This window comes from Ursus arctos, unplaced genomic scaffold (genome assembly GCF_023065955.2).
Source record: "Ursus arctos isolate Adak ecotype North America unplaced genomic scaffold, UrsArc2.0 scaffold_4, whole genome shotgun sequence".
NCBI classification, from domain to species: Eukaryota; Metazoa; Chordata; class Mammalia; order Carnivora; family Ursidae; genus Ursus; species Ursus arctos.
In genome coordinates, this window is record NW_026623056.1 from 28,770,532 (window position 1) to 28,798,394 (window position 27,863).

General features: G+C 42.3%; 1 protein-coding gene and 1 long non-coding RNA gene across 2 annotated transcripts in view; one reads left to right on the forward strand and one right to left on the reverse strand.

Annotated features, from left to right (window-relative positions):
* The first annotated feature begins 406 nt into the window (after window positions 1–406).
* LOC130542590 (uncharacterized) lies at window positions 407–27,817 on the forward strand. Its single transcript, XR_008957247.1, has 4 exons — window positions 407–1,531; window positions 26,353–26,520; window positions 26,720–26,843; window positions 27,224–27,817. It is a non-coding gene; the product is annotated as an uncharacterized LOC130542590 (long non-coding RNA).
* Window positions 10,827–27,863, reverse strand: part of UMPS (uridine monophosphate synthetase) — a 28,602-nt gene continuing 11,565 nt past the window's right edge. The window contains exons 4-6 of the mRNA XM_026495234.4: window positions 26,764–26,939; window positions 25,213–25,327; window positions 10,827–11,196 (exon numbers count right to left, since the gene is read on the reverse strand). Of these exons, the coding sequence (XP_026351019.2) occupies window positions 11,027–11,196; window positions 25,213–25,327; window positions 26,764–26,939 (461 nt within the window). The 3' untranslated portion in view covers window positions 10,827–11,026. The remainder of the gene's footprint in view (window positions 11,197–25,212; window positions 25,328–26,763; window positions 26,940–27,863) is intronic.

The window sequence follows — 27,863 nt, forward strand, 5'->3', positions numbered from 1 at the left end:
TCTCTTAAAAGGATCAGGGACCCGCATTCCACTTGGTTGACTACTTCTTAGTCATACTACAGTAACAGCCACCTCTTTGGGAGGAAGAGATGTGTTTTTTAAATTTGTTTAACTAGGATCAGAGCTCGAGGTTGATTATCCTGAAACTCGGGATGGCTTTCAGGTGACAGCACACAGATGGGAAGATGGGAGGGGAGGAGGGGTCTTTCTCTCTGTTAAGGATCCACTGTTAACGGGCTAGCTCCTCCCTCTCTCCCGAGGGTTTCCAGCGTGCAGGCTCCCGCTTGCTCCTGAGAAGGGCGTCTGGGGCGCCGGGGCTTGCTTGGTGACTGGCTGCGAGGGGGCAGTGCAGGAGCGCAGGAAGCTGACAGTGCTCCGCTAACGCTCCGGAGGAGGTAAGAGTTGAGGCGCCGAGGGATCCTGGGAGGTGTGTGCTGAGCCAGCGCTGGAGGTGCGGCCGGGGCGGGCGGGGCGTGTGCAGCGAGCAGGCTCTCCGCGCACTTGAGGCTTGCCCGGGAGCAAGCGCTCAGCTGTGGCTTTCAGCCCTGCTGTGCGTGAGGCCCTCCCGTCCCTCTCGTTGGGGCCAGTGGCTGAGGAGGCCTCCTTCGGTTTGCCCCACCTGGCTTCTGTCCCCCGCCCGCTCTGGGCTCCCAGGGTTCAGGCCTCCGTCCCTCGGGGGAGGATGCGAAGTGCAGGGAGGCCAGACGGTGAGAGGTGGTGGGGCTGGCGGGGAGAGCCGTTTGCAGAACCCTCCTTCTCAGCTCCCAACATCCCTCCTGCTGAGCTCGCAGCTTTGGGCGGAGCTCTTGGACGGCCCTGACATCAGCCTGGTCTGACCGCAGCCTCTGTGTCTGTGAAAAGGTCTTCATACCCAGTTTCTTTCTCTTAAAAGTTCGATGCCAGGAAGTTCGCATACTTTCTTTTGTCATATGATGGGACCTGCAGGATCAGGCCTGTTCGGGTATCTTGATCATCAGGAAGTTGGGAACCAAATGCAATAAAATATAACTTAGCTTTAGTTCTAAGTGAGATCCTGACCGCTGCCCCTTCCTCAGCCCCCTCTCCTCCTCCACACATGCTTTTGGCTCCTTCTGACCACGTCCTGCTGTATCATTTCTCCATCTGAAGGGCCTCCAGTTCTTGTTGCATAAAGGCAAGACCTAAACTGTAAGCAGCCATAAGCCCCAACCTTCTAGGATAGGAGGGTACTTAACCTCTTTGTGTTGCGGACCGTTTCAGCATTCTGGTAAATGCTACCGACTCCTTGTCAGAATAATGCATGTGAGTGTGTAAATACGTAACATACAGAAAGTCTGGACCTATTTATCAGGGCAACTGGTTACCATTTACCGTCTTAGCCGGACTCCAGAATCACCCTAGAGGGCTCACCAATTAAAGCTTTGTTGGTTTTACCTGCTTGGAATAGCAAACCCCTGACACTAAAAGCGGCCTCCCTTCATTTGACCCTCACAACAGGCCCACGTGGTGTTCAAGGAAGGCGTTTCCTCATTTTACAAAGGATGAAATTGAGGTCAGTCACCCCCCGGGTGAGAGGGTTGGCAAGGGAGACCCCAGCTCAGGGGCCCCTTCTCTGATTTGATGCTCTTTCCTCCACACTGCACCTTCTCCTGGAACACGTGTGACTGGCTTCTTATCCTTGAGCTCACATGTAAGTGAAACCATGTGGTACTGGTCTGTCTTTGACTTATTTCACTGAGCACAGTACCCTCTAGGTCCATCCATGTGTCATAAATGGCAAGATCTCATTCTTCTGGCTGCGTAATATTTTATTGTGTATATATGTGCGTGCGCGCACACTGTGTCGTCTTTCTCCATTCATCTGTCAGCGGACACGGGCTGCTGCCATAACTTGGCTATTGTGACTAATGCTGCAGTGAACACAGGGGTGCATGGATCTTTTAGTTTTCAAGCGAGTGTTGTCATCTTCTTCAGATAGATACCCAGAAGTGGAATCGTTGGCTCATATGATACTCCTATTTTTTGTTTTTTTGAGGAAACTCCATACTGATTTTCACAGTGGCTGCCCCAATTTATAGTCCAACGGCTGGAGGTGGAGTTCACTTTTCCCCACATTCTCACCAACACTTGTTATTTCTTGTCTTTTTAATACTGGCCAGTCTGACAGGTGTGAGGTAGCGTCTCATTGTAGTTTCGATTTGCGTTTCCCTGATGTCGAGCACCTTCTCATGTGTCTGTTGGCCGTCTGGATGTCTTTGGAAAAATATCTATTCAGGGCTTCTGCCCACTTTTTAATCAGGTGGTTCGTTTTTCTTGGTTTTAAGCTGTATGAGTTCTTTATATATTTTGGATATTAACCCCTTATCGGACATATCATTTGCAAATATCTTCTCCCATTCTGTAGGTTACCTTTTCATTTTGTTGACGGTTTCTTTTGCAGTGCAAGAGCTTTTTCTTTTGGGATAGTCTCAATAGTTCGCATTTGCTTTTGTTTCCCTTGCCCAGGGAGACATCCATAAATAGGTTGCTAAGGACAGTGTCCAGGACATTACTACCTATGTTTTCTTTTAGGAGTTTTATGGTTTCAGGCCTCACATTTAGGTTTTTAATCCATTTTGAGTTTATTTTTGTATATGGTGGAAGAACACGGTCCAGTTTTACTCTTTTGCATGTAGCTGTCCAGGTTTCCCAACACCATTTACTGAAAAGACTCTTCTCGCTATCATATATTCTTGCCTCCTTTGTTGTAGATTAATTGATAATACAGGCATGAGTTTATTTCTGGGCTCGCTATCCTGTTGCATTGATCTGTGTGTCTGTTTTTGTGGCAGAACTGTGCCGTTTTGATTCCTACAGCTTTGTCGTATATCTTGAGAGCTGGGATTGTGATACCTCTACTTTATTCGTTCTCAAGATTGCTTTGGCTATTTGGGGTCTTTTGTGGTTTCACACAAATTTTAAGATTTTGATAAAATGTTGGTATTTTGATAGGGATTGCATCTGTAGATTGAATCTGTAGATTGCTTTGGGTGGTAGGAACGTTATGATATTAATTCTTCCAAACCATGAGCATGTAATATCTTTTCATTTGTGTTATCTTTAACTTCTCTCATCAGTGTCCTAGTTTTCGGTGTATAGGTCTTTCATTTCCTTGGTTAAATTTATTCCTACGTATTTAATTTTTTTGGAGGGGGTGCAATTGTAAATGGGATTGTTTTCTTAATTTCTCTTTCTGCTATTTCATTATTAGTGTATAGAAATGCAACAGATTTCTGTATATTACTTTTGTATCTTTCAACCTTACGGAATTCATTGATCAATTCTAATAGTTTTTCTGGTGGAGTTTTTAGGTTTTCTGCTTATATAGTATCATCTGCAGAGAGTGACAGCTTTATTTCTTTCTTACCATTTTGGGTACCTTTTATTTCTTGTCTGATTGCTGCAGCATGGACTTCCAGTATAAAAGTGATGAGAGTGGACATCCTTGTCCTGTTCCTGATGTTAAAGGAAAGCTTTCCATTTTTCAACATTGAGTATGATGTTAACTGTGGGGTTTTCATATGCAGCCTTTGTTATATTGAAGTATGTTCCACTAAACCCATTTTGTTGAGAATTTTATCATGAATGGATGTATTTTGTCAAATGCTTTTTCACATCTACTGAGATGATCGTGGTTTTTATTCTTTTGTTAATGTGATAGAGCATGTTGATTTGTGAAGGTTGAACCACTCTTGCGTAAATCCCACTTGGTCATGGTGAATGGTATTTTTAAAGTATTGTTGAATTCATTTTGCTGATATTTTGTTGAGAATTTTGCATCTATTTTCATTGGTTTTTGGTGTTGTTGTTTTGGTAATGTCTTTGACTTGGTATCTGGGTAATGAGCACCTCACAGAGTGAATTTGGAATTTTTTCCTTGTATTTTTTGAAATACTTTGAGAAGAATAGGTATTAACTCTTCTTTAAATGTTTGGTGGAATTCATCTGTGAAGCCATCTGGTCCTGGGCTTTTGTTTGTTGGAAATTTTTGGATTACAGATTCGATTTCATTACTCGTAATAAGTCTATTTAAATTTTGGGGGGCACCTGGGTGGCTCAGGTCATGATCTCAGGGTCCTGGGATCAAGCCCAGCTTTGGGCCCCCTGCTCAGTGGGGAGCCTGCCCTCTGCTGCTCTCCCTGCTTATGCTTGCTTGCACTCTCTCAAATAAATAAAATCTTAAGAAAAAAATATTTATTTCTTCCTGATTTGGTTTTGGAAGTTTGTATGTTTCTAGGAACTTTATCCATTTCTTCTAGGTGGTCCAACTTGTGGCATATAATTTTTTGTAGTATTCTCTTCTCTTATAATCCTTTGTATTTCTGTGGTGTCACAGTTATTCTCCTTCATTTATAATTTTGAGTCCTCTCTTGTTTTTCCTTGATGAGTCTGGATAAAAGTTTGTTGATATTTATCTTTTCAAAGAACCAGCTCTTGATTTCATTGTTTTGTTTTGCTTGGTCTCTATTTCCCTTATTTCTGCTTAATCTTTATTGTTTCCTTCCTTTTCTACTAGCTTTGGGCTTTGTTCTTATTTTTCTAGTTCTTTTAGGTATAAGGTTAGGTTGTTTGAAATTTTTCTTGTTTCTTGAGATATGCCCATATCACTATAAACTTTCCTCTTAGAACAGCTTTTGCTGTGTCCCAAAGATTTTAGACTACCGTGTTTTGTCTCCATATATTTTTTTATTTCCTTTTTGATTTCTTCCTTGACATATTCATTGTTTACTAACATGCTGTTTACCCTCCATGTGTGTTTTTCCCCCCCAGATGTATTTCTTGTCATTGATTTCTAGTTTCATACTATTGTGGTTAGAGAAGATGCTTGATATGACCTAAACCTTAAATTTATTGAGGTGTTTTTTTTTTATGGCCTAACATGTGATCTATCCTGGAGAATGTTCCATGTGCACTTGAAAAGAATGTGTATTCTGCTGTTTCGGGGTGGAATGTTCTCTATATATCTGTTAGGTCCATTTGGTCTAATGTGTTGCTCAAAGACATTGTTGATTTTCTGTCTGGATGATCTATCCATGATGTAAGTGGGGTGTTAAAGTCCCCTATTATTATTGTGCTATTGTCAATTTCTACCTTTATGTTTGTTCATTAATGTTTGCTTCATGTATTTAGGTGCTCCTAGATATTTACAGTTGTTTTGTCTTCTTGTTGGGTTGATCCCTTTATCATTATGTAATGCCCTTCTTTCTCTCTTGTTACAGTCTGTTTTAAAGTCTATTTTGTCTGATATAAGTATTGCTACCCTGGCTCTCTGTTCCCCCTCCACCTCCCATTTGCATTTGTTTTTTCCATCTCTTCACTGTCAGTCTATATGTGTCTTTAGGTCTGAAGTAAGTCTCTTGTAGGCAGCATATAAATGGGTCTTATTGTCTTATTATCTTTTTTATCCATTCAGCCATCCTTTGTCTTTTGATTGGAGCGTTTAGTCCATTTACATTTAAAATAATTATTGATAGGTAAGTACTTATTGCTGTTTTGTTAATTGTCCTCTCTTCAGGTTGTTTTTGTAGCTCTTCTCTGTCCCTTCCTTTATCTCTCTTCCCTTGAGTTGATGGCTTATGTCAGTGTTTTGCTTGCATTCCTTTCTCTCCGTTTTTGTGTGTCTGTTACAGGGTGTTTGTTTGAGCATGGAGCCTACTTAAAACAATCAGTGTGGAGCCCAACACGGGGCTTGAACTCAAGACCCCAAGATCAAGACCTGGGCTGAGATCAAGAGTTGGATGCTTAACCAACTGAGCCACCCAGGCGCCCCAATTACAGGTTTTTGATTTGTGGTTTCCGTTGGGTTCATGTATAACAGCTTATGCATATAGCAGTCTGTGGTAAGTTGATGGTCACTTAAGTTCTAACAAATCTGAAAAGCACCAAACTTCTACTCCCCCTGCATGTTCTATGTATGTCACTTTTTACATTTTATTTTGTGCATCTCTTGACTAATTTGGGGGGTATTAGTGACTTTACTACTTTGATGTTTTAACCTCCATACTGGCTTTATAAGTGATTAATCTACCTTTACTATAGGTTTGCTTTTACCTGTGAAATTTTTTCTTTCATAATTTTCTTCTAGTTACAGCCTTTTCTTTCCACTTAAAGAATCTCCTTTAGTGTTTCTTTTAAGGCTGGCTTCGTGGTGATGAACGCCTTTAGCTTTTGTTAGTTTGGGAGAATCTTTATCTCTCCTGGGTGTAGAGTATTGGCTATTGGGTTTTTTCCTTTCAGTACTTTGAATAATATCATCCCACTTCCTTCTGGCCTGTAAAATTTCTGCTAAAAAATCAACTGATCGCCTTATGGGGTTTCCCTTGTATGTGACTGTTCTTTCTTGTTGCTTAAAAAAAACATATCACTATTTTTTGTCATTTTAATTATTATGTGTCTTGGGGTGGACCTCCTTGGGTTAATTTTTTGGGGGGCTCTTTGTGCTTCCTTGATCTGCATGTCTGTTTCCTTCCCCAGAATAGACAAGTTTTCAGTTATTATTTCTTCAAATACATTTTTTTTGCTCCCTTGTCTCTCTCTTCTCCTTCTAGGATCCCTGTACTGTGAATGTTATTACACTTGATGGTGTAACTGAGTTCCCTTAACCTATTCTCATTTTTTATTACCTTTTTATTTTTGCCATTCAGCTTAGTTGCTTTCCTTACTGGGTTTTCCAGATCCCTGACCTATTTTTCTGCATCATATAATCTGCTGTTGATTTCCTCTAGTGTATTTTTTATTTCAGTTGTTGAATTCTTCAGCTCTGTTTTTTTATATGTTCTATTTCCTTTTGACGCTCTGCGTTCATATACACTTTTCTCAAGTCCAGTGAGTATTTTTATGACTTTTACTTTATCAGACATGTTGTTTATCTCCATTTCATTTAGCTCTTTTCTTTTATTTTTGTCTTGTTCTTTCATTTGGGATATATTCCTATATCTCACCATTTTGCCTAATTCTTTGTTTCTGTGTATTAAATAGGTCAACTACATCTCCTGGTCTTAAAAGTAGTGGCCTTTTATAGAAAAGGTCCTGCGGTGCCTTGTAGTGCAATCCCCGCTGGTCACTAGAACTAGGTGCTCCGGGGTGTCCCCTGTGTGGGCTGCATGTGCCCTACTGTGGGTGGCTGAGTCATGGTTGCCTTTAGCCCAGACAGCTGCAGTGAGCTGCTTTGTCCCTGTGGGTGCACTGGGCAGGGTTTGGTCTCTGTGCAGTTGAGAGGCCTGTTTGAGGCCATTTTGGGCTCACTGGCAGGTGGGGCTGGCAGTCAGACTTGCTGTCTGCAATTAGTCTCTGTTACAATCTGGGATGGGGCTTGCTCCCTGCCGGGCTAACTGAAAGGCTTCGGTTGGTGGGCAGAGCTGGCCATCAGACTCAGTCTGCAATTAGTGTGTCTGCCTCAGTTCAAGCAGCCATTTCTTTTGGAGATATCACTGCAAGCACAGAGGTGAGAACCGGGAAGGCTGATTCTTGGTGGAATACAGTTTTTGTCTCCCTGGTAACCAGGGCTGGGTCTGGGAGCGCTGCGGCACATCGTTCAGTGTATTGATTAGCTATTGCATAACAAGCCACCTCAGGGTTCCGTGGAGTACAATAAACAGCACTTATCATCATGCTCGCAGGCTGACAGACCAGTGGGTCTCCTGTGGAAGGTTGGTGTGGGCTCCACTCTACTTTTTTTCTTACTCTTCTGGGACCTATGGGCTAACCAGGGCACATTCTTCTTATGGTGGTAGCAGAGCTGAGTCTGGGTTCAGAATGAGTATGCTGTCACCTCCTCCCACATTCCATTGGCCGAAGTAAGTTACATGGCCAAGACTACTATCAGTGGGGTAGTATGGATGGATCCAGAGAATGGATGGATCCAGAGAAGGAGGGAGAAGGGGGACAATAATAGAATTGTCACTTTAGTTTTGGTGCTTTCTATTGAATCCTGAGAGCAATGGAAGAACATGTCTCTCCAATTGAGACGGATAGGAAGGGAAAACTGGCTGATGTCTGTTATGATGGTATGGAAGTCCTTTTGAAAGTTTAGAACCTAAGTTCCATAATGACCATGCCAGTGATAGTCTGTTTCACTTCCTGTGTTCAATAAATACTGATTGATTAAATGCTGAAGGAATATACATATAGCTACAAATCTACATATAAAGGGGTGAAAAAGCTGAATGTATCTACCTACATAAAAGAGGAGTAAAGAGAGTATAACAAAAATACCAAATTGGAGTCAAGAGACAGGGATTCTCATCCTTACTCTGCTTGTAATTAGCTCTTCTGAAAACTTGCAATCATTTCTCACCGAACCTCATTTCTTCATCTGTGGAATGGGGTGATTGAATCAGATGATCCCTAAAGGGCTTCCGATTTCAGTCTCCTAAGATTCTGGGATTTCCTAGGATTCTAAGTCACCACTTCAGCTGCTGGCAGATCCCATTCCATTGGCTAGATATCCCCCCATACCTCTGCACCACCAGCTTCCACCTGATGGGCCCTTTAAAAAGCACAGGCTCAGGGCATCTCACTCACTAGTGTGGGTAGGAGCCCAAGCCCTGAAGGGCCCCATGAACAAGGAGCCTAAGAAACCGTCGGCTGCTGCAGCCTGCCAGGGAATCATATGACTGGGCTCAGGATTAATGGTTTGACAGTCCTTTCCTCTCGGGGCTGCATGTGTCACTACCTGTCTCCAGGCTTCCGGTGTTACAGATGACAGTCTGCTACTAGTCCGATTCATTTTTTGGGTAAATCTTTATCCTTGAAGTTCAATAATTTTTATAGGATATGCCTAAGCCTGTGCCTTTGTCCCTAACTCCTGCCTAGAATTTAGTGGGCTCCTTTAATCTGCAAACTCAAGTATTTTCAAACTAGAAATTGTCATTTATTCCTAAAATGATTTCCTCTCCTCCCAGAATGTCTTCTTTTATTCCATGCATCTGTCCTCTAAGGCTCTCATCTATTCCCTATTTCCATGTCTTTGTCTCTCTTCTGAATTTTGATGATTTCTGCCACTTGATCTTCCAGCCCATGAATGTAGTTCTCAATATTATCATACCATCTTTAGATTTCCAACACACTTTCAAATTCAAAACTAAAATTATTTAAGTTCTCCCAAAACTTGGGTCTTGTTTTTGTTATTTTGGTCTCTGAAGTGTGATGTTTCCTGTGGCAACTCATGCTCACCAGAAGCCTTGTGCTCACGAAGACTCAGAAGCATTTTGCTGGGCCCCATTCCAGGCACAGAAAATACTGCGATGAACAGAACAGTGAACCCCTGCTCTCTTGGAGCTCGCACCTGTTACGGGTGCTTTTCTTCGCTTTCCTCCCAGGTTGCTGGATCTCCTCGGGCGCTCCTTCGTCTCCCCCTGGCTCTGTACGCCTTGAGAGGCAGGGAGGACCCTCCTAGAGCAGCAACCCTATGGCTGGTGGGAGGCCTACCGACTTCTAAGTGCCAGCGTCACAGTCACTAGGACAGTCTCAGTCAAAAACCTCAGCTCCTCCCAAGCAGGGAAAATCCAGCTGCCCCTCTGGTGCACGCACCACGCGCACACGCCACTTCTCTGCAAGTCCTGAGCCTCCTCACCAGTTCCATCTTCCTACCCACTTAATGGAGACAATACCCGCCCTCTTCTTCAGAGATCCTGGCAGAGCCTGGGTCATGCTTCCAGGCTTTACCTGAATGAACCCACCAGCCATTTTGTTCAGTAGAGATGAGTGAATGGGAGTTGAGAGGAACTAACATTAAAGGTGACTTCAGGCTGCCACCTTCACCCTCCGGAGCCTGTTTTCGGATTCGGGCGGTCCCCAGGGGCTTTTCCTAGGGCCGACTCCCATCAACATGACAAAGGCTTAATGGGACCAAGACTCCAGGTCTGTTAGTCACAGGCTGCAGGGATAGCCTTCACGGGCAACTGCCACACCAGCCCTGCTCAAACAGACCTTGAGGTGGGGGCCATTCACAATGCTCACCTGAGCTCACACCCTTCATTCCCTTCCCTCCAGATGCTTCCTGAAAAGACAAAAGAAATGCATAGAATTGGGGAAAATCTCTAGCGGTACTGGAGAAGAGGGATCATCCAGAAACTCAGAACTGGGGGGAGAAATCGTGTATTTGGGACCAGGGGAGAAGGGCCGCTCAGCTGGCTGGGACACGTGCGTGAGGGTGGGGCCTGGGAAGGCAGATGTCCCTGCCCCCACCTCAGCAGAAACCCAGAACTGGCGACAACAATGTCAACTCTGTGGCTGGGCTTTCTCTTCATTTCTAGCGAAGGCAGACTTCCCATCCACGACAGTTGGGATAATTAGGCAGGATCCTGGGCAAACCTGCCAATGGAACCTTAGATGTCTTGACACTGCTGTCTTTCTAAGGAATTGAAAGAGCAGCTTGCCTACTTGTAACCTGAGTCAGGCACGAGGAAGTTGTGACGGGTGCAGCACAGGCCCACAGCGGCCGCCCTGGTGGGGAAAGGAGTCAGGGCACCTCACCCTTGGGTGAAATGAAAACCAGATACTGGCTTCAGGGTTACAGCTACCATCGTCTTCCCCCCTTCCTCCCTCTGGATACCTGGACTATCACTTCTAAGTAGGAAAGAAGAATAGCTAATAGTTAAATATTATTTGGGCATCACATAAGACACAGAATAAAGGACACATGAAACTGTACTGGTTTGAGCCTTTTGAGGTCTTTCATTGCTGTCACAAAAATTTTATCAAGTCTAATCTAGAGATAGGGGGAAATGCTCAAATATGAAAGACCCCAACACACGCAGAACTGTGCCTGCTTAACCAACATCAGTATCAATTAAAAAAAAGAAAAAAAAGCTTGAACATGAATTTATTACAGTTACAATGCTGTGATTACTCATTATTTCCTAAAGGCTGTGAGAAATCCAAAAGTCATTCCAACACAGAACCCATGAAAGAATCCAACCCATTAAGTGTTGCTTGTTATTTCAAGCCAATGCATCTCAGGAGACCATGTATCTTCAAGGTCTTCACAAAAATGTATCCAAGATACTCAAATACCGAGTCTACTCAAATAAGCTTCCCACGCAGCTTTTCGGTACAACTCAGCTGCTTCCAGACGATTAGATGATGATGTTATGCCCCGGCCTACAATGATGATATCAGAACCTCGTTTGCCAATAACTTCTTGTGGGCTATTGTACTGCTGGCCAAGATTATCCCCTGCAAAAACACAAAAGTCACTATTCAACACAATACCAAAAAAAAAAAAATCAAGAAACCAATCAAATGAGTTTTTTGAAAAAGTATCTAACCAGCTTTAAATAAGTATGTGCCATACGTGCTATCCATGCCCCTCTGGGACAGCAAGTGCTGAAAAGCAGGTGAAGGGACCCCGTGGATAGGCCAGAGACGCCATGGCGGAGAAAGATGCTAACCAGCCTCTCTTCAGTGCTGAATTTTAGGGCATTTACAGTTAACAGTATCAAAAACCAGTAAGTCTCCTATGTTGCCGAGAAAGGTTCATTACCAAAAGCCAATAAAAATTGGCCTCACAAACACAATTATACATTTCAGAATCACTGTGACACAGTTGGAAAATTCCTCACAAACCTCTAACCTGACCACTCCAAAATGAGTCTTCCTGTCACAACCCCAGCAGGTGCTCAGACTGCACACAAACCCGGACCCTTAATTTTGACTTTTTACTTCCTTTATCACATTTAACTTAAATGATTTACTTTGTTTTTTAATCAAAGTATAATTAACATACAATATCCTATTATTCAGGCGTATGGCATAATGATTTGACATTTTCATACATTAGGAACTGATCTCCAGGAGAAGTCACTGCCGCCGTTACCACACTGACTCCCTACGCTGCACGTCACACCCCACGGCTTACTGATTTTATAAGGAGAAGTCTGTACCTCTTCACCCCCTCCCCGTTTCCCCCGCTCCCCAACTGCTCCCCCAACTAGTAACCAACACTGCTTCCTGTCTCTGAGTCTGTTTCTGCTGTTTGGTTTGGTTTAGATTCCAGTAGAAGTGAAATCAAGGTATTGGTCTTTGACTTATTTTACTTGGCAGAATACCCTCCAGGTTCATCCACGTCGTCGCAAAGGACAAGAGTTCACCTTTTTTTTTTAATGGCGGAGCAACATGCCATTGTATGACCTACACCTCATCTTCCCCGTGTATCTGTAACGGACGCTTGCGCCGCTTGCGTATCTCGGCTACTGTACGTAATGCCGCATGAGCCTGTGCGTGCGCGTCCTCCAACTGGTGGTTTTGTTTTCTCCTGGTAGAATACCCAGCACTGCAATCGCTGATCATATGACAGTTTTATTTTTAAATTTTTGAGAGACCAGTACCGTTTGCCACAGTGGCTGCACCGATTTACTTTCCTACCCAACACTAGCGGACTAGGGTTCCCTCTTCACATCCCCGTTCTCCATGATTAGTGATGCCCACTGTCTTCTCACGTACCTGTTGACCATCTGTGTGTCTCCTTTGGAAATATGTCTATTCAAGTCCTCTGCTCATTTTTAAATCAAGGCTTTTTAAAAAATAAAATGTGTAAGTTCTTTATTTTGAATATTATCCTTTTATTCTTATTTGATGTATTATTTGCAAATTCCTTCTCCCATTCAGTGGGTGCCTTTTCTGTTACTTGATGGTTTCCTCTGCTGTGCCAAAACTTTTTAGTTGGATGTAATTCTAGTATTTTAGTTTTTGTTGCCCTTGCTTATGGAGACTGATCCAAAAAAATATTGCTAAAACTAATGTAAAAGAGCTTGCTGCTTATGTTTTCTTCTGGGAGTTTACAACTTCAGGTCTTACATTCAAGTCTGGACGCATTCTGAATTTATTTTTGCATATGGTCTAAGAAGTGGTCCAGTTTAACTCTTCTGTGCATAGCTGTCCAGTTTCCCCAACACCATTTATTAAAGAGATGGTCTTTCCCCCCACTGTACATTCTTGTCTCCTTTGTCACAGATTAACTGACCACGTAAGAGTGTTCATCTTTGGTCTCTCCATTCCATTCCACTGATCTATGTGTCTGTGTCCAGGCCAAGACTATATTACCTCAGTTACTACAGCTTTTTAAGTATAGTTGGAAATCAGGAAGCATGATCCTTCCAGCTTTGCTCCTCTTCCTCAAGACTGCTTTGACTATTTATTTGAGGTCTTTTGTGGTTCTATACAAATGTTAGGATTCTTTGTTCTAGTTCTGTAAAAAACGTCACTGTTATTTTAATGGAGATTGCATTGCATCTGTAGACTGCTTCGGGTAGTATGGACATCTTATAATTCTTTTAATCCATGAGCACAGAATACTTTTCTATATATTTGTATCATCTTCAATTTCTTTCATCGAGGTCTTAACAGTTTTCAGAGTACAGGTCTTTCACTTCCTTGGTGAAATTTATTCCTAGGTATTTTTTTCCTTTGGATGCAACTGTAAATGGGTTTTCTTCTCTCTGTGATAGATTATCAGTGCACAGAAACAACTGATTTCTGTATGTTAATTTTGTAACCTGAGAACTCTACTGAATTCATTTATTCTAATTGTTTTTGGTGGACTCTTCAGAGTTTTCTGTAGAGACGCACCTCATCTTACTGCACTTAACTGGGCTTCACAGATACCGCATTTTTTACAAACTGAAGGTTTGCGGCAACCTTGCATTCAGCAAGTCTATTGGCCCCATTTTTCCAACAGCCTTTGCTTACTTCGTATCTCTATCACATGTTGGTACTTTTCATATTTGAAACTTCATTATTGTTGTATTTGTTACAGTAATCTGTGATCAGTGATCTTTGATGTTACTAATGTAATTGTTTTGGGGCACAACAAAGTGTACCCACATAAGTTGGCGAACTTTATAAATGTATGTGTTCTGCCTGCTCCGCCACCAGCCATCTCTCTCCCTCTCCTGTCCCTCCCTAGTCCAAGACACAGCAATACTGAAATTAGGCCACTTAATAACCATGCAATGCTCTAAGTGTTCAAATGAAAGAAGAGTCACATGTCTCACATGTCTCTCTCTGAATCAAAAGCTAGAAATGATTAAGCTTAGTGAGAAAGGCATGCTGAAAGCCAAGACGGGCTGAAAACTAGTCCTCTTGCACCGTACAGCAAAGCTGTGAATGCAAAGAGAAAGTTCTTGAAGGAAATTAAAAGTGCTACTCTACTGAACACACGAAAGATAAGCAGCACCACCTTACTGTGGATATGGAGAGAGCTTCAGTGGTCTGAAGAGCAAACGAGGCACAACACTCCCTTAACCCAAAGCCTAATCCAGAGCAAGGCCCTAACTCTCTTCAGTTCTATGAAAGCTGAGAGAGGTGAGGAAGTTGCAGAAGAAAAGCTGGAAGCCAGCAGAGCGTGGCTCATGAGGTTAAGGAAAGAAGCCGTCTCTGTATCATGAAAGTGTCAGGTGGCGCGCCTGGGTGGCACAGCTGGTTGAATGTCTGACTCTCGGCTCGGGTCATGATCTCAGGGTCTTGAGATCAAGCCCCGCGTCAGGCTCTGGGCTCACTGAGGAGTCTGTTAGAGGTTCTCTTTCTCTCTCCCCCTGCCCCTCCCCCAAGCTTGCTCTCTCTCTATATATATCCAGAAGACCTAGCTCAGATAAGTAATGGAAGTGGCTACACTAAACAGATTTTTAGTGTAGATTGAACAGCCTTCTGTTGAAAGAACATGCCAGCTAGGACTTTCATAGCTAGAGAGAAGTCAATGGCTTCAAAGTTTCAAAGGACAGACTGACCCTCTTTTGTTGGGTGCTGATGCATCTGTGACTTTAAGCTGAAGCCAGTGCTTGTTTACCATTCTGAAAATCCTAGGGTCCTTAAGAATGATGCTAAATCCACTCTGCCTCTGCTCTACAGACGGAACAGCAAAGCCTGGCTGACAGCACGTCTGTTTACAACATGGCTCACTGACTATTTGAAGTCCGCTGAGGAGACCTACTGCTCAGAAAGATTCCTTTCCAAATATTACTGCTCCCTGACAGTGTACTTGCTTACCCACGAGTTTTGCTGCACATGTACAATGAGATGAATGTTGTCACGTTTGCTAATAAAACATCCATTCTGTAGCCCATAGATCAAGGAGTAATTTCACATTTCAGGTCTTATTATCTAAGAAATACATCTCCTGGAGCGCCTGGGTGGCTCAGTCAGTTAAGCACCCGACTCTTGCTGTCAGCTCGGGTCATGGGCTAATGGGTCCTGAGATCGGGCCCCGCATCAGGCTCTGTGCTCAGCAGGGAGCCTGCCTGAAGATTCTCTCCCTCTGTTGTTCCCCCCACTCACTTTCTCTCGGGTATGCACGTGCACTCTCGCTCTCAAATCAATCAATCAATCTCATAAAGTTATAGCTGCCATAGACCGTGATTCCTCTGACGGAACTGGGCAAAATAAATGGAGGGGATTCACCATTCAGGCTGCCATTAACAACATTTGTTCAAAATATCAGCATTAACAGCAAGAGCTTGGAAGTTGCTTCCAGCCCTCATAGATGACTTTGAGGGGTTCAAGACCTGAGTGGAAAAAGTAACTGCAGACGTGGGGGCAAGAGCAAGAGAACGAGAATTAGAAATGGAGCGTGAAGATGTGACTGAACTGCTGCCATCTCGGATAAACCTGAACGGCTGGGGAGCTGCTTGTTACGGATGAGCAGAGAACCAAGAACACGGTTCTTGAGAGAGGAACCTACTCCTGGGCAAGATGCTGTTAAGACTGTTGGAAGGACGACAAGGGATTCAGAATGTTACCTAAACTTGATAAAGCAGTGGCAGGGTTTGAGGGGACTGACTCCAATTTTGAAAGACGTTCTACTGCAGTTAAAAATGCTATCAAACAGGGACGCCTGGGTGGCTCAGTCGGCTGAACGCCCGACTCTCAATCTCAGCTCAGGTCTTGATCTCAGGGTCGTGAGTTCAAGCCCTGTATTGGGCTCCACACTGGACGTGGAGCCTACTTAAAAAAAAAAAAAAAAGCTATTAAACAACACTGCATGCTATAGAGAAACTGTTCATGAAAGAGTCCGTCGATGACAACACACTTCACTGTCTTATTTTTAAAAACTGCCACAGCTGCCCCAACTTCAGCAATCACCACTCATGATCAGTCAGCAGCCATCAAAACCGAGGCAAGAACTTCCACCAGCAAAAAGATTACAACTTGCTGAAAGCTCAGATGAAGGTTAGCATTTTTTAGCAATGAAGTAAATTGTTTAATCCAGGTACGTACGTTGTTATTTTAGGTATAAAGCTACTGAACACTTACTACTCTACAGCCGAAGCACAACTTTTATACGCACGCGCAGCCACAGCTTACCTGACCTGCTTTACTGCGGTGGGTGCGGCGCGGTCTGCTACTGAAGCTGCGGCACCCCTGAGGCGTTCCTGGGTTTAGTACTGCGTCTTCTACAACTACCGCGCTTTACCTTTTCCTTTCTGATTTGGGTTCTTTTTATTCTTCTTGCCTGACTGCTCTCGGTTGGACTTCCAATGCTATGACGCGTAGTATTTTACTGAGGACATGTACCATCAGTTTCAGGGGGACAACATGATCTCATATTTGTATACGCTGCCAACTCATCACAGGAAGTCTAGTTGACGATTACCACCTTGAGTAATCACAAAAAATCCTTGTGATGAGAACTTTTAAGACCCTCTTAGCAAAATTTTCCAAAATGCAATACAGTATTATTAGTCACCACGCTGTACATTACACCCCTCTTATTTTGTAACGAAGTACGCACTTTTTGACACCCTTCACTCATTTTGCCCACTCCCCACCCCCAGCCTCTGGCAACCACTCATCTGTTCTCTAGAACTATGAACTTGTTTTTAGATTCACATACAAGTGAGATCATATGGTATTTGTCATTCTCCGACTTATTTCACTTTGCATAATGTTTTTAAGGTCCATCCATCTATGTTGTTGCAAATGGCAAGATTTCATTATTTTTATGTCATAATATTCCACCATGTGTAAGTACTTTCTATTGCACACATCCACTGATGGACACTGACGTTGTTTCCATATCTTGGCTATTATGAATACTCCTGCAGTGAATATGGGGGTGGATGTATCATTATGAGTTAGTGTTTTTGTTTTCCTTGGATTAATACTCAGAAGTGAAATTACTGGTCATACAATTTTAATTTTTTGAGGAACTGCCACACTGTTTTCCACGTTAGCTGTACCAATTTACATTCCCAGGAACAGAGCACAAGGGGTCCCTTTTCTCCACAGCCTTGCCAACACTTCTTGTCTGATAATAGCCAATCTGACAGGTGTGAGGTGCTATCTCGTTATGGCTTTGATCTGCATCCCCTGATGATTAGTGATGTTAAGCATCTTTATGTGCCTGTTGGCCATCTGTATGTCTACTTTGCAAAATGTCTTTTCGGATCTTCTGCCTATTTTTTAATTGGATTGTTATTTCTTTTTTTCTGGCTACTAAGGTATACGAGTTTAGTATATACCTGGCGTATTAACCCCTTATCGAATACATGATTAGCCAATATTTCCTCCCATTGAGTAGGTACCTTTTAACTTAATTTTGTTGATGGTCTCCTTTGCTGTGCAGACTCTCTAGTCTGATATAATTCCACTTACTTGTTTTTGCTTTTGTTGCTTTCAGTTTTGATCCCATTCAAAAAAATCACTGCCAAACCTGATGTCAAGGAGCTTACCACCTGTTTTCTTCTAGGAGTTTTATGGTCTCAAGCCTTACTTCAAATCTTTAATCTGTTTTATTAAATTCCGTGTTTGGTGTAAGACAGTGACACAGTTTTTCTTTTGCATGTGACTGTCCAGGTCCAAGACCATTTTATTGAAGAGAATGTCCTTTCCCCACTGTATATTTTAGCTCCTTTGTTGTAAATTAATTGACCATATATGCATGGGTTTATTTCTGATCTATGAGTCTGTTTTTATACCAATATTGTTTGATTACTATAGCTCTGTAATTATAGTTTGAAGTCAGGGAGTGTGATGCCTCTAATTTTGTTTTCTTAAGATTGCTTTGGCTATCTGGGGACTTTTTTGATTCCATACAGATATTAAGATTGTTCTGTTTCAGTGAAAAATCCCATTGGAATTGTTATAGGAATGCATCAAATCTATTGATTTTGAATAGTATGGACATTTTTAACAATATTAAGTCTTTCAGTCCGTGAGCATGAGTATATTCCCATTTATTTGTGTCATCTTCAATTCTTTCATCAATGTCTCCCAGTTTTCAGTATACAGGTCTTTCACCTCTTTGGTTAAATTTATGCCTATGTAATTTATTCTTTTTAATGCCATTTTAATGTGATTGTCTAAATTTCTGATAGTATGATATTAAGTGTATAGAAATGCAACAGATTTTTATATCCTACAACTTGACTGAATTCATTGGTTCTAACAGTTTTTTGGTGGAGTCTTTAGGGTTTTCTATATAATATGTAATCTGCAAATAGTGACAGTTTCACGTCTTCATTTCCAATTTGGATGACTTCTGTTTCTTTTTCTTTTTTTATTAATTTTTTAAAAAAGATTTTATTTATTTGACAGAGAGAGAGAGCCAGAGAAAGAGGGAACACCAGCAGGGGGAGTGGGAGAGGAAGAAGCAGGCTTCCAGCAGAGCAGGGAGCAAAGGCAGACGCTTAAGGACTGAGCCACCCAGGCGCCCCTTGTTTCTTTTTCTTGACTAACTTCTGTGGCTAGGACTTCTAGTACTATGAAATAAAAGTGATGAGAGTGGGCATCCTGGTCTTATTCCTGATCTTAGAGGGAAAGCTTTTATTTTTCACTGCTGAGTACGATGTTAACTGTGGGCTTTTCATACATGGCCTTTATTATGTTGAGGTATGTTCTCTCTACATCCACTTTGTTTTCATCATAAATGGATACTGAATTTTGTCAAATGCTCTTTCTGCATGTGTTGAGATGATCGTATGATTTTTATTCTTCATTTTGTTAATGCAGTGTATCACACTGATCTGCGGAAGCTGAACTATCCTGGCATCCCTGGATTTAATCCCAGATGATCATGGTGTCAAATCCTTTTTTTTTAAAAAGCTTATATTTAGGGACGCCTGGGTGACTCAGTCAGTTAAGCGTCTGTCTTCGGCTCAGATCATGATCCCGGGGTCCTGGGATCGAGCCCCGCATGGGGCTCCCTGCTCAGCAGGGAGTCTGCTTCTCCCTTTGCTTGCTGCTCCCCCTGCTTGAGCACTGTCAAATAAATAAAATAAAAAAAGATTTTACTTATTTTAGAGAGAAAGAGAGCATGCACCTGTGGGGCAGAGGGAGAGAATCCTCAAGCAGACTTCCTGCTGAGTGCGGAGCCTCACACAGGGCTCAATCCAAGAATCAGGAGATCACAACCTGAGCTGAAACCAAGAGTTGGATGCCCAACCACAACTGGGCCACCTAGTGCCCTGGTACATGATCCTTTTAAGATACCATTGAATTCAGTTTGCTATTTGGTTGAGGATTTTTGCATCTATGTTCATCAAGAATATACTGGCTTATAATTTTCTGTTCTTGTGGCATTCTTGTCTGGTTTTAGTATCAGATTTATTTTGGGGCCTAACATACTATCTACCCTGAAGAATGTTCTATGCGCACTTAAGAAGAAAGAATATTCTAGGAGTGCCTGGGTGGCTCAGATGGTTAAGCATCTGCCTTCGGCTTGGGAACTGGGATAGAGCCCCGCGTCGGCCTCCCTGCTCAGCCGGGAGTCTGCTTCTCTCCCCCCCCCCAACTCCTGCTATCTCTCTTTCTCTCTCTCAAATAGATAAATCTAAAATTAAAAAAAAAAAGGATATTCTATTGCTTTGGGATGGAATGTTCTGTACATATCTGTTAAGTCCATCTGGTCTAATGTGTTAAGGCTGATGTTCATTTACTGGTTTTCTGTTTGGATGATTTATTGATGTGAGTGAGGTATTAAAATCCCCTACTGTTGTATTACTGTGTATTTCTCCCTTTAGGACTGTTGATATTTGCTTTATACATTTAGGTGCTCCTGTGCTGGGTGCCAAAAGAGTTACATCCTCTTGCTGGACTGACTCCATCATTATGTAATGATGCCCTTGTCTATCTCTTATTACAGTCTTTGATGAAAGTCTATTTGGGCTGATAAAAGTCTATTTCTTCTGGTTTTCGTTTGCATGGAATATCTTTCCCATCTCTTCACTTTTAGTCTATGTATGAAGTGAGTTCTTATACTTTGCTTACATCTGAACTGAGTCTCTTATAGACAAGACATGAATAATCTGGTTTTTAAAATCCATTCAGCCACTCTTTTGATTGGAAAATTTAGGCCATTTAAAGTAATTACTGTTAGGTATGTACTTACTGCCATTCTGTTGAATTGTTTTACGGTTGCTCTCTGTTCTTCTCTTGCTCTCTTCCTTTGTGAGCGTGACCTTCTTCAGTGGGGAGCTTGGGTTCCTTTACCTCGTGCACCTACTCAAGGATTTTGCATTGTTGTTATCCTAAGGCTTACGTTTAACAACTTACGTCTATTTTAAGTTCATAACAAATTGTTTGACAACATTCTAAAGCTCTACATTTTTTCTCCCTTTCCATCTTTTACATTTTCGATATCACACTTTATACTTATCTTACAAATCCTTTAATTATTGTAGTTATAATTATTTTTATTACTTTTGTCTTTTAACTTGGGACTAATCTACTACCTTTACTATATATATTTACCTTTACAGTGAGATTTATTCTTTTGTATGTTTTCTTGTTACTAATTAGCATCCTTTTGTTTCAGCCTAAAGAAGTCCCTTTAATATTTCTTGGAAGGCTGGTTTAGTGATGATGAACTCCTCCTTTAGCTTTTGCTGTTGTGGAAAACTATCTTTCAATTCTTTGTTGGAAGATTTTTCTTTGAGCACACGGACTGTACCTCACCACTCCCTTCCGGCCTGCGGTTCCTGCTGAAAGAGCTGAGAGTCTGTACACACACAAGGGAGTGGTTTTGCTCTTGCTGCTTTTTAGAGTCTCTCCTTGTCTTTAACTTTTGACATTTTACTTTTTTTTCTGCTCCAAGTGTTTACACTCCAGCCAGCTAACACACAGTACAGCCGACACTTTGCGTCTTGCTGTGGAGTCTCTGGATTCATCTTATTTGGAACTTTGCGGGCTGCCTGGATCTGGGTGTCTGTTTCCTTCCCCAGGTTAGGGAAGTTTTCAGTCATTACTTCTTCTTCCAATAATTTTTCTTTCCCTTTCTCTCTCCTCAGTCTGGGACCCCTATATTGTGAATGTCAGTCAACTTAATGTCCCATAGGTCCCATTAGCTACCTTCACTTTTTTCATTTTGCTGTTCCAACTGGGTGAGTTCTCCAACCTTATCAAGTTCACGGTTCCTTGTCTTTCATCGAGTCTGCTCCTGAACCCTGCCCATGTATTTTTCAGTTTAGTTGTTGTATTCCTCAGCTCTGGGACTTCTGGTGTGTCTTATTCTTACATCTGGAACATAAAACCCTTTGTTTCTTCATTTTGCTTGTTGACTCTGTTGGTTTCTATGCATGAGATTAAATAACCACCTCTCCCAGTCTTGAAAAAATGGCCTTGCATAGGAGATAAACTTTGTCGTTCAAACCTGCCCTCTCAGCTGTCTCACAAACCTTTGTGATTGTTCAAGCAGTCTATTGTATTTTTTTTTTTAAAGATTTTATTTATTCATTCGACAGAGAGACAGCCAGCGAGAGAGGGAACACAAGCAGAGGGGGCGGGAGAGGAAGAAGCAGGCTCCTAATGTGGGGCTCAATCCTACAACGCCAGGATCACACTGGGCTCGATCCTAGAACGCCAGGATCACGCCCTGAGCCAAAGGCAGACGCTTAACAACTAAGCCACCCAGGCGCCCCAGTCTATTGTATTTTTAATTGCTCCCAGCAGCTGGAAGTATGCCAAGACTTGTCAGTGCCCAAAGAAGGATCTTAGCACCTAGATTCAGGCTGATTGGAAGCTAGGCCCTCAGGCAACAGCTTTTAAAACCAAATCTATATATAGTTCTGTGAGACCACAAGCATAAGCCCCACTGGCCACCAGAGCCAGGTTATCTGGAGGTGTCTCCCCGGTGGCAGTAGCAAAACTCAGGGCCCCAAATGAGCATCTACCCTCTTCTCTGGGAGTTACTGGCAAGCTGTAATGAGGCAGAGGAAGAGTGTAAAGATGGTGTCTACCAGCTCTGTTCCCTGAAAAGAGATCTGCAGGTCCCAGGTCCGTGCCAAGCCTGAAGCCTGCCCCTCGGTCTGAAGCTCCAAAGCAAGCAAATATGCCTCTTTCACAGAAAGACTGGTTGCAGTAGCCTGCCAAGATCTGACCGGTTGTTAATTGTTCCAAGGGACCCAGAACATAAGCTCCTCTGGCCTCCAAAGCCAAGTGACTAAAGGATGTCCCCTGGGCAGTAGCTGCAAAAATCGGGACACCAACTATGTGTAAAAACTCCCTTTTGGAGAGGCTCGTACTGTGCTGTGGCAGGGGGAGAGCACGAAGATGGCGCCCACCAGTCTCCATCCCTGAAGAATCTGCAGTAGGCTCTTAGATGTGTGTGTGAAATTAGGTGCCTGCCCCTCGGGCCAGCACTTTATTATTAACAAATGAGCCTTTTTACTCAAAGTCTGAGCACTGTCAGCTACCTCTATTAGGGTGGGTGAGTCCAAGTGTGTGAGCCCTTTTAGAGCCATGTCTCAGGTCACTAGTCTTATGGATACAAGTCCAGTTGAATCTTCAAAAGTTGGGAGTACCTGAGGGGCAGTTCAATCCCTTCACTCCTTAGAAGGGAAGTCAAAACTTGGAGCCTCCCCCTAAGTCGGCTTAATGGTGAGACTGTGTTCCAGCCTCTCTTACCCACTCTGCTGTGGTTTTCTTCTCATTTGCCAAATGTATAGTCCTTGCTCAGCCAGACTTCAGGTTTTCCAGAGAAACTCGGGAGGAGGTGAGTTCAGGATCTTCCTGCATCACCAGATTGAACCAGAGCCCCACATTTCCCCTTTAAAATTCTATTGCTCTTGAATCCTTCTGTGAAATGGCTTATCTTTCAAATATTCCTAAAACCTAGATCCTATCTAGACAAAGAATTATGAGGGCTTATAATGAACACTAACAGTTGAGAAGCAGAGTGCTTACTCTGTGTCAAGACATCATGTGAAGTGTAATATACCTCATTAAGCCTCTAACAACCCTACGAGGTCAACACTATTATCCCCATTTTATACTTGAAAATGACACCAAAAGAAGTGACCTGTCCAAAGATACATGGTTACTAAATGGCAGGGCCAGGGATCCAAATGTGACTCAAAACATTGAGGGCAAATTAAAACGTCAAAAGCTGTCGAGCACTAAGGCAGCTGCTACAAAGCCTGAGAGGGGTGAGTCATTCTGCTGTAGCCTGCTCTGTGGCATAAAAATCTATAATGTGAAATTCGGGAAATGGCATAGGAAACCCCCAATACTCTTTAACCTGGGGGTTCAGCCGCCATCCATTAACTTATCTGAATTTTCATTATCCTATTAGTTTTCTTCCTGATTAACTTTTTTTTTAAAAGCTTTTATTTATTGGGGCACCCACGTGACTCAGTTAAGTGTTCTCTTGATTTCAGCTCAGGTCATGATCTTGGGATCGTGGGATCGAGTCCTGTGTCAGGCTCTGTGCTCGGCATGAAGTCTGCTTGTCCCTCTCCCTCTGCCCACACACTCGCTCTCTCAAATTTTTAAAAATTTTTTTTTTTATTTTGAGAGAGAGAATCCCAACAGACTCAAGCTGAGCACGACACGGGGCTTGATCCCATGACCTCAAGCTCAAAGCCCGAGTGGAAATCAAGAGTCAGATGCTTAACCGACTGAGCCACCCAGGAGCTAATGGGAATCTGCTAATTCTAGTATTTCAGGGCTTAAAAAGAAAACCGAGGTTTACCAAACTCATACCTTCAATCCTTATGTTCTCGGTATTATTGTCCGAGTCAGAAACACTAACCCTGTCAACTGTTCTCATGCAGCATATTGTTCACTCCTCCAACGTTTGTATGAACATTTACAGGCCATTTATGAAGCTCAGGGGCACGGTACTGAAGGATATGCATTCTTCAGAAAGAGCTCTCATCCCCAGTGAGTTTTTAGCCTAGAAGAATATTCCAGAAATACTCTACATGTGCAAAACTACAAACAAGGATGTTCAGTGCTTGTAAAACAGTTCAAACGTATCAAGAGGGGAAATGGTTAAACATATTACAGCCCAATTGTAACTAGGAAACACTATGAAGTGGTTAACAGGTTAACTCTAGATGTGGAAATGCAATATAGCCTCACGCATACCAAACATTCTCCCACTCTATGTGTGTTTGTGAGTATATGCAAAGCCAAAGGTCTGGAGGGACACATAACTCACCAACGATGTGATTCTCTCTGGAGAGGAAAGCTAGACCGGGGAGTGAGTGATGCAGTGGAGGATGGGTATGACTTATAGAAGAATGACTAGTATAAAAACTTTTCTCAATATTTTTACAGGTAACTTCTGAACACATGACAAATTCCACTGAGGGGTGACAAACTTGTTTTCATTTTAAATCGTTTTGCTGAGAACCCCACTGTTCAAAGTTCCAATTTCCAACTTGTTAGAAAGAGATGGAAAATGGGACAGAATGAACTCCCATAACTGTGACAAGCAACTCAGGAAAAATGTTTCTAGGTCATGATTTCATCCCCATTCAAAACCAAAGCCACTTTACTGAGTCCCGTAGGACATATAAAAATGCTTATTTTTATAACCCAGTCTACTCCCTTTACCACAGACTATATTTGTCCCGTTTTTTAGCCACTCTAAACATTGTCACCAGTCAGAGAAAAGTAGTAAGTCTGAGAGACATGAAAGAACCATATGACCCCACGCTCGACAGTCACAATATACATGGGCACATCAAGGCTTCTGCAGAGCCCTCTAACCAAGAAACAAACGCTGGATTTGGTTTAGCCTAGAGCACTTTGCCCTGATCACAGAATACCTTTTATGGCAGCATGTTCGGAATATTAGTTGGGAAAGACTAAAATAATCAGTTTCTAGGCATATTTCAACAAAAAGTAGCTTTTTAAGTTTTCTCCCAAAATTAGACTGCAAGCTAGTTTTTCTCTTTAGCAACTTTGTAATAACACAAAATTTTACTGTGGGTAGAGAAGCATTTTAGAAAAACCATCACCAATAAATAGATTTACCTCCTGCTCCAAACTGAACTCCTGGAGTCAAGTGAAGAAATTCTGGTTTCATGCTTACTCGGGAGCCAGAAATAAAACCAAGCACAAATTCAGAATGCTCCTCTGCCATTCTAACCTGAATCGAATGTAAGAGGACGGATTACAAGTAAGTAGTTAATTACACAGAATAACAGTTCTACAAGTAAAAAATCAACTGTATTAATAAAAACTTCTAGCTATTTTATAAACGTCATCTCGTTTGACATGAAACTCCTGTCTAAATCAGGTAATCTTAGGTATGAATCTACATACTCGATCCACTAAGACCCCTAATTAATCATACCTTAAAAACACGAAAGAATCCTATACTACGTGCCTCTAAAACTGAGATGCTAAATGTGAATGCCTGGGAACCCACCTACTTCTAAAGAGGACATGTGGAGAATACTCTAGAATACATTAATAACGGTAGGAAACCAAACTGAAGATATTTTGCCTGCCTACCTACACAGGGTACGACCCCATATCCAGACACCCACCATATAAAAACAGCTACACTGTCAAGAGCTAAAGAAATCTCACCTTTCACCGCATTCCTTTAACACCTGCCAATAACTGATCACCATTTCTATACAATTCCCTCATATTTATAAAAGTTTCTCTAGAAGGCCTTTCTAATTTGGCTCTTCCACGAGGCTCCTACTGTTCTATTTGTGCCACCAAGTATTACCACCTACCAACAAGCCATGTCTTGTCCTTGAGCCAGACCCAGACTCCCAGAATGCCAAATATTAGCACTGACTCGTGGACTCTCTGCTAGGAGATCTGGGAAATCACATTTATGGTCAATTTAGGGGTAGGGTTAAAACCTGGCCCCAGGGCCATGTGATTTCTTCACAGCTCCACAGACAGTATTTGAGTATAAAAAAATAAATTCCCATGTAAAAATTAACATTCTATTAAAATTCCTATTACTCTGAAAAGTAATGGTCTTTAAAATATCTGTAAAGGAACTGTTTAACGAGGTAATTATCCATCTCATTTTATTCTGGTGTGTAGGGGTGGGGGTTGGGTACTAACATATAAGGCATTATAAGAACTTTTAATAATGGGGGGTTACTGGAGAAAACACTGTCAGAACCCTAGCGCTTTCCCATGCAGTACCAATCAACAGCAAAGACTGAAGAAGATAAAACTACGTCTGGGCTGCTGTGACGAGAATGTGCATCTCCGTGGGACTTGGGAGATTCTGAGGAACTGCACGTCTGGGAAGAAGTCCTTCAATTTCAACACATGGCAAAATGGGGAAAAAAAAAATCTAAAGACCAGGTAAGGACAGGAGATATTTGACTAAATACCTGTATCTCAATGTTTATATCTCTTAAGTGCCCACTACAAGATAGATATAAAATGTTGTTATATGGAAACTAGCCACCTAGCATTACTGCCACCCTAACAGCTGTTTTTTGGGGGCAAGGGGTTCCATACATCTCAAATTTATGATGTTTCCTCTCCCTGTAACTTCCAGCACAACAGTCGTGGCCTTCTGTCACCCAGCCCTCCGCCACTTACCGCTGCTTCAGTGTAGCCGCCTGTAGCCAAGGAGCCAGCCGAGCTCATCTCCGCAATGAGCAGGCACCCCCGCTGCAAAGGTAGGCCGACTTCGCTCAGGCCCTGCACGACCCCCGAGCCTGGCACCACGTGGGCATTGACCAGATCTGCCCAGGAAGCTATTTTAAAGACACCACCTAAGAAGTTGAAAAGAAGGCAGTCCGTTTTCAAACAAAAACCACTAACTTTTTGCCCAACTACAGTCTGAAGTAATCTCACGGTAACACGCTAATGAAACAGTGAGGCGCTCTGAGAACTGCAGTGCTTACCAGGGGACCTACGGGTCCATCTTCGAGAAACTGTTCACCTGGTGGCTAGCGTGTTCACCTGGTGGCTAGCGGAAAGAGCGCAATGAGCAAAAAGTCGCACGATTTCTGTACTTAGTTGTCAGCAACACTGATAAGACTGGTTTTCCTCGCAGGCTGAAGCTTCTGACCACCAATAAAACATGCAAATAGAAATGGGGCTCCAGTGAAGATGGGCATTTGAGGCCAAAGATACCAGCACTCTGAAGATGACCAACGGTCATCCGGCAGGAATCTCTCAGCAACTTTACCATCTCTCAAAGGTTCTACTTGTTCCTTAGGTCTCTTGAAATTCAACAGGCAACTGTATTCAGTTTAAAAGCTGACAGCAATACTTTTAATCTATTTCTGAAAAAACTATGCAAACCTGTAGAGATTTGTGTAACTTACATCAGTCGATAAACTGAAGTAAGCAAATGTGACGACAGTAGAGCATCTTAAGCACAGGAAGAAAGTCACAGACAAATCTAAGAAATAGCTTAAGCATAAGCATGTATTACTTTAAGAAAAACTGCTATCTCTAAGATGCCTTTAAGCATTAATCTTCCAATAAATATTTTATCCTGTTACTTAAGCAAAAAAAAAAGCTGTCCTATACAATAGGACAAAAACTTCCATAGAATGGGTAGAAAATTAAATAGATTTTTAAAAAACCAATGTATGTTCTATTTTGAGTTCCTATTTAACAACAAAGTATACCAATAGGTCTTTTTTTTTTTTTTGCCAAAAATAAATGTTACAACTTCACACTTCTAT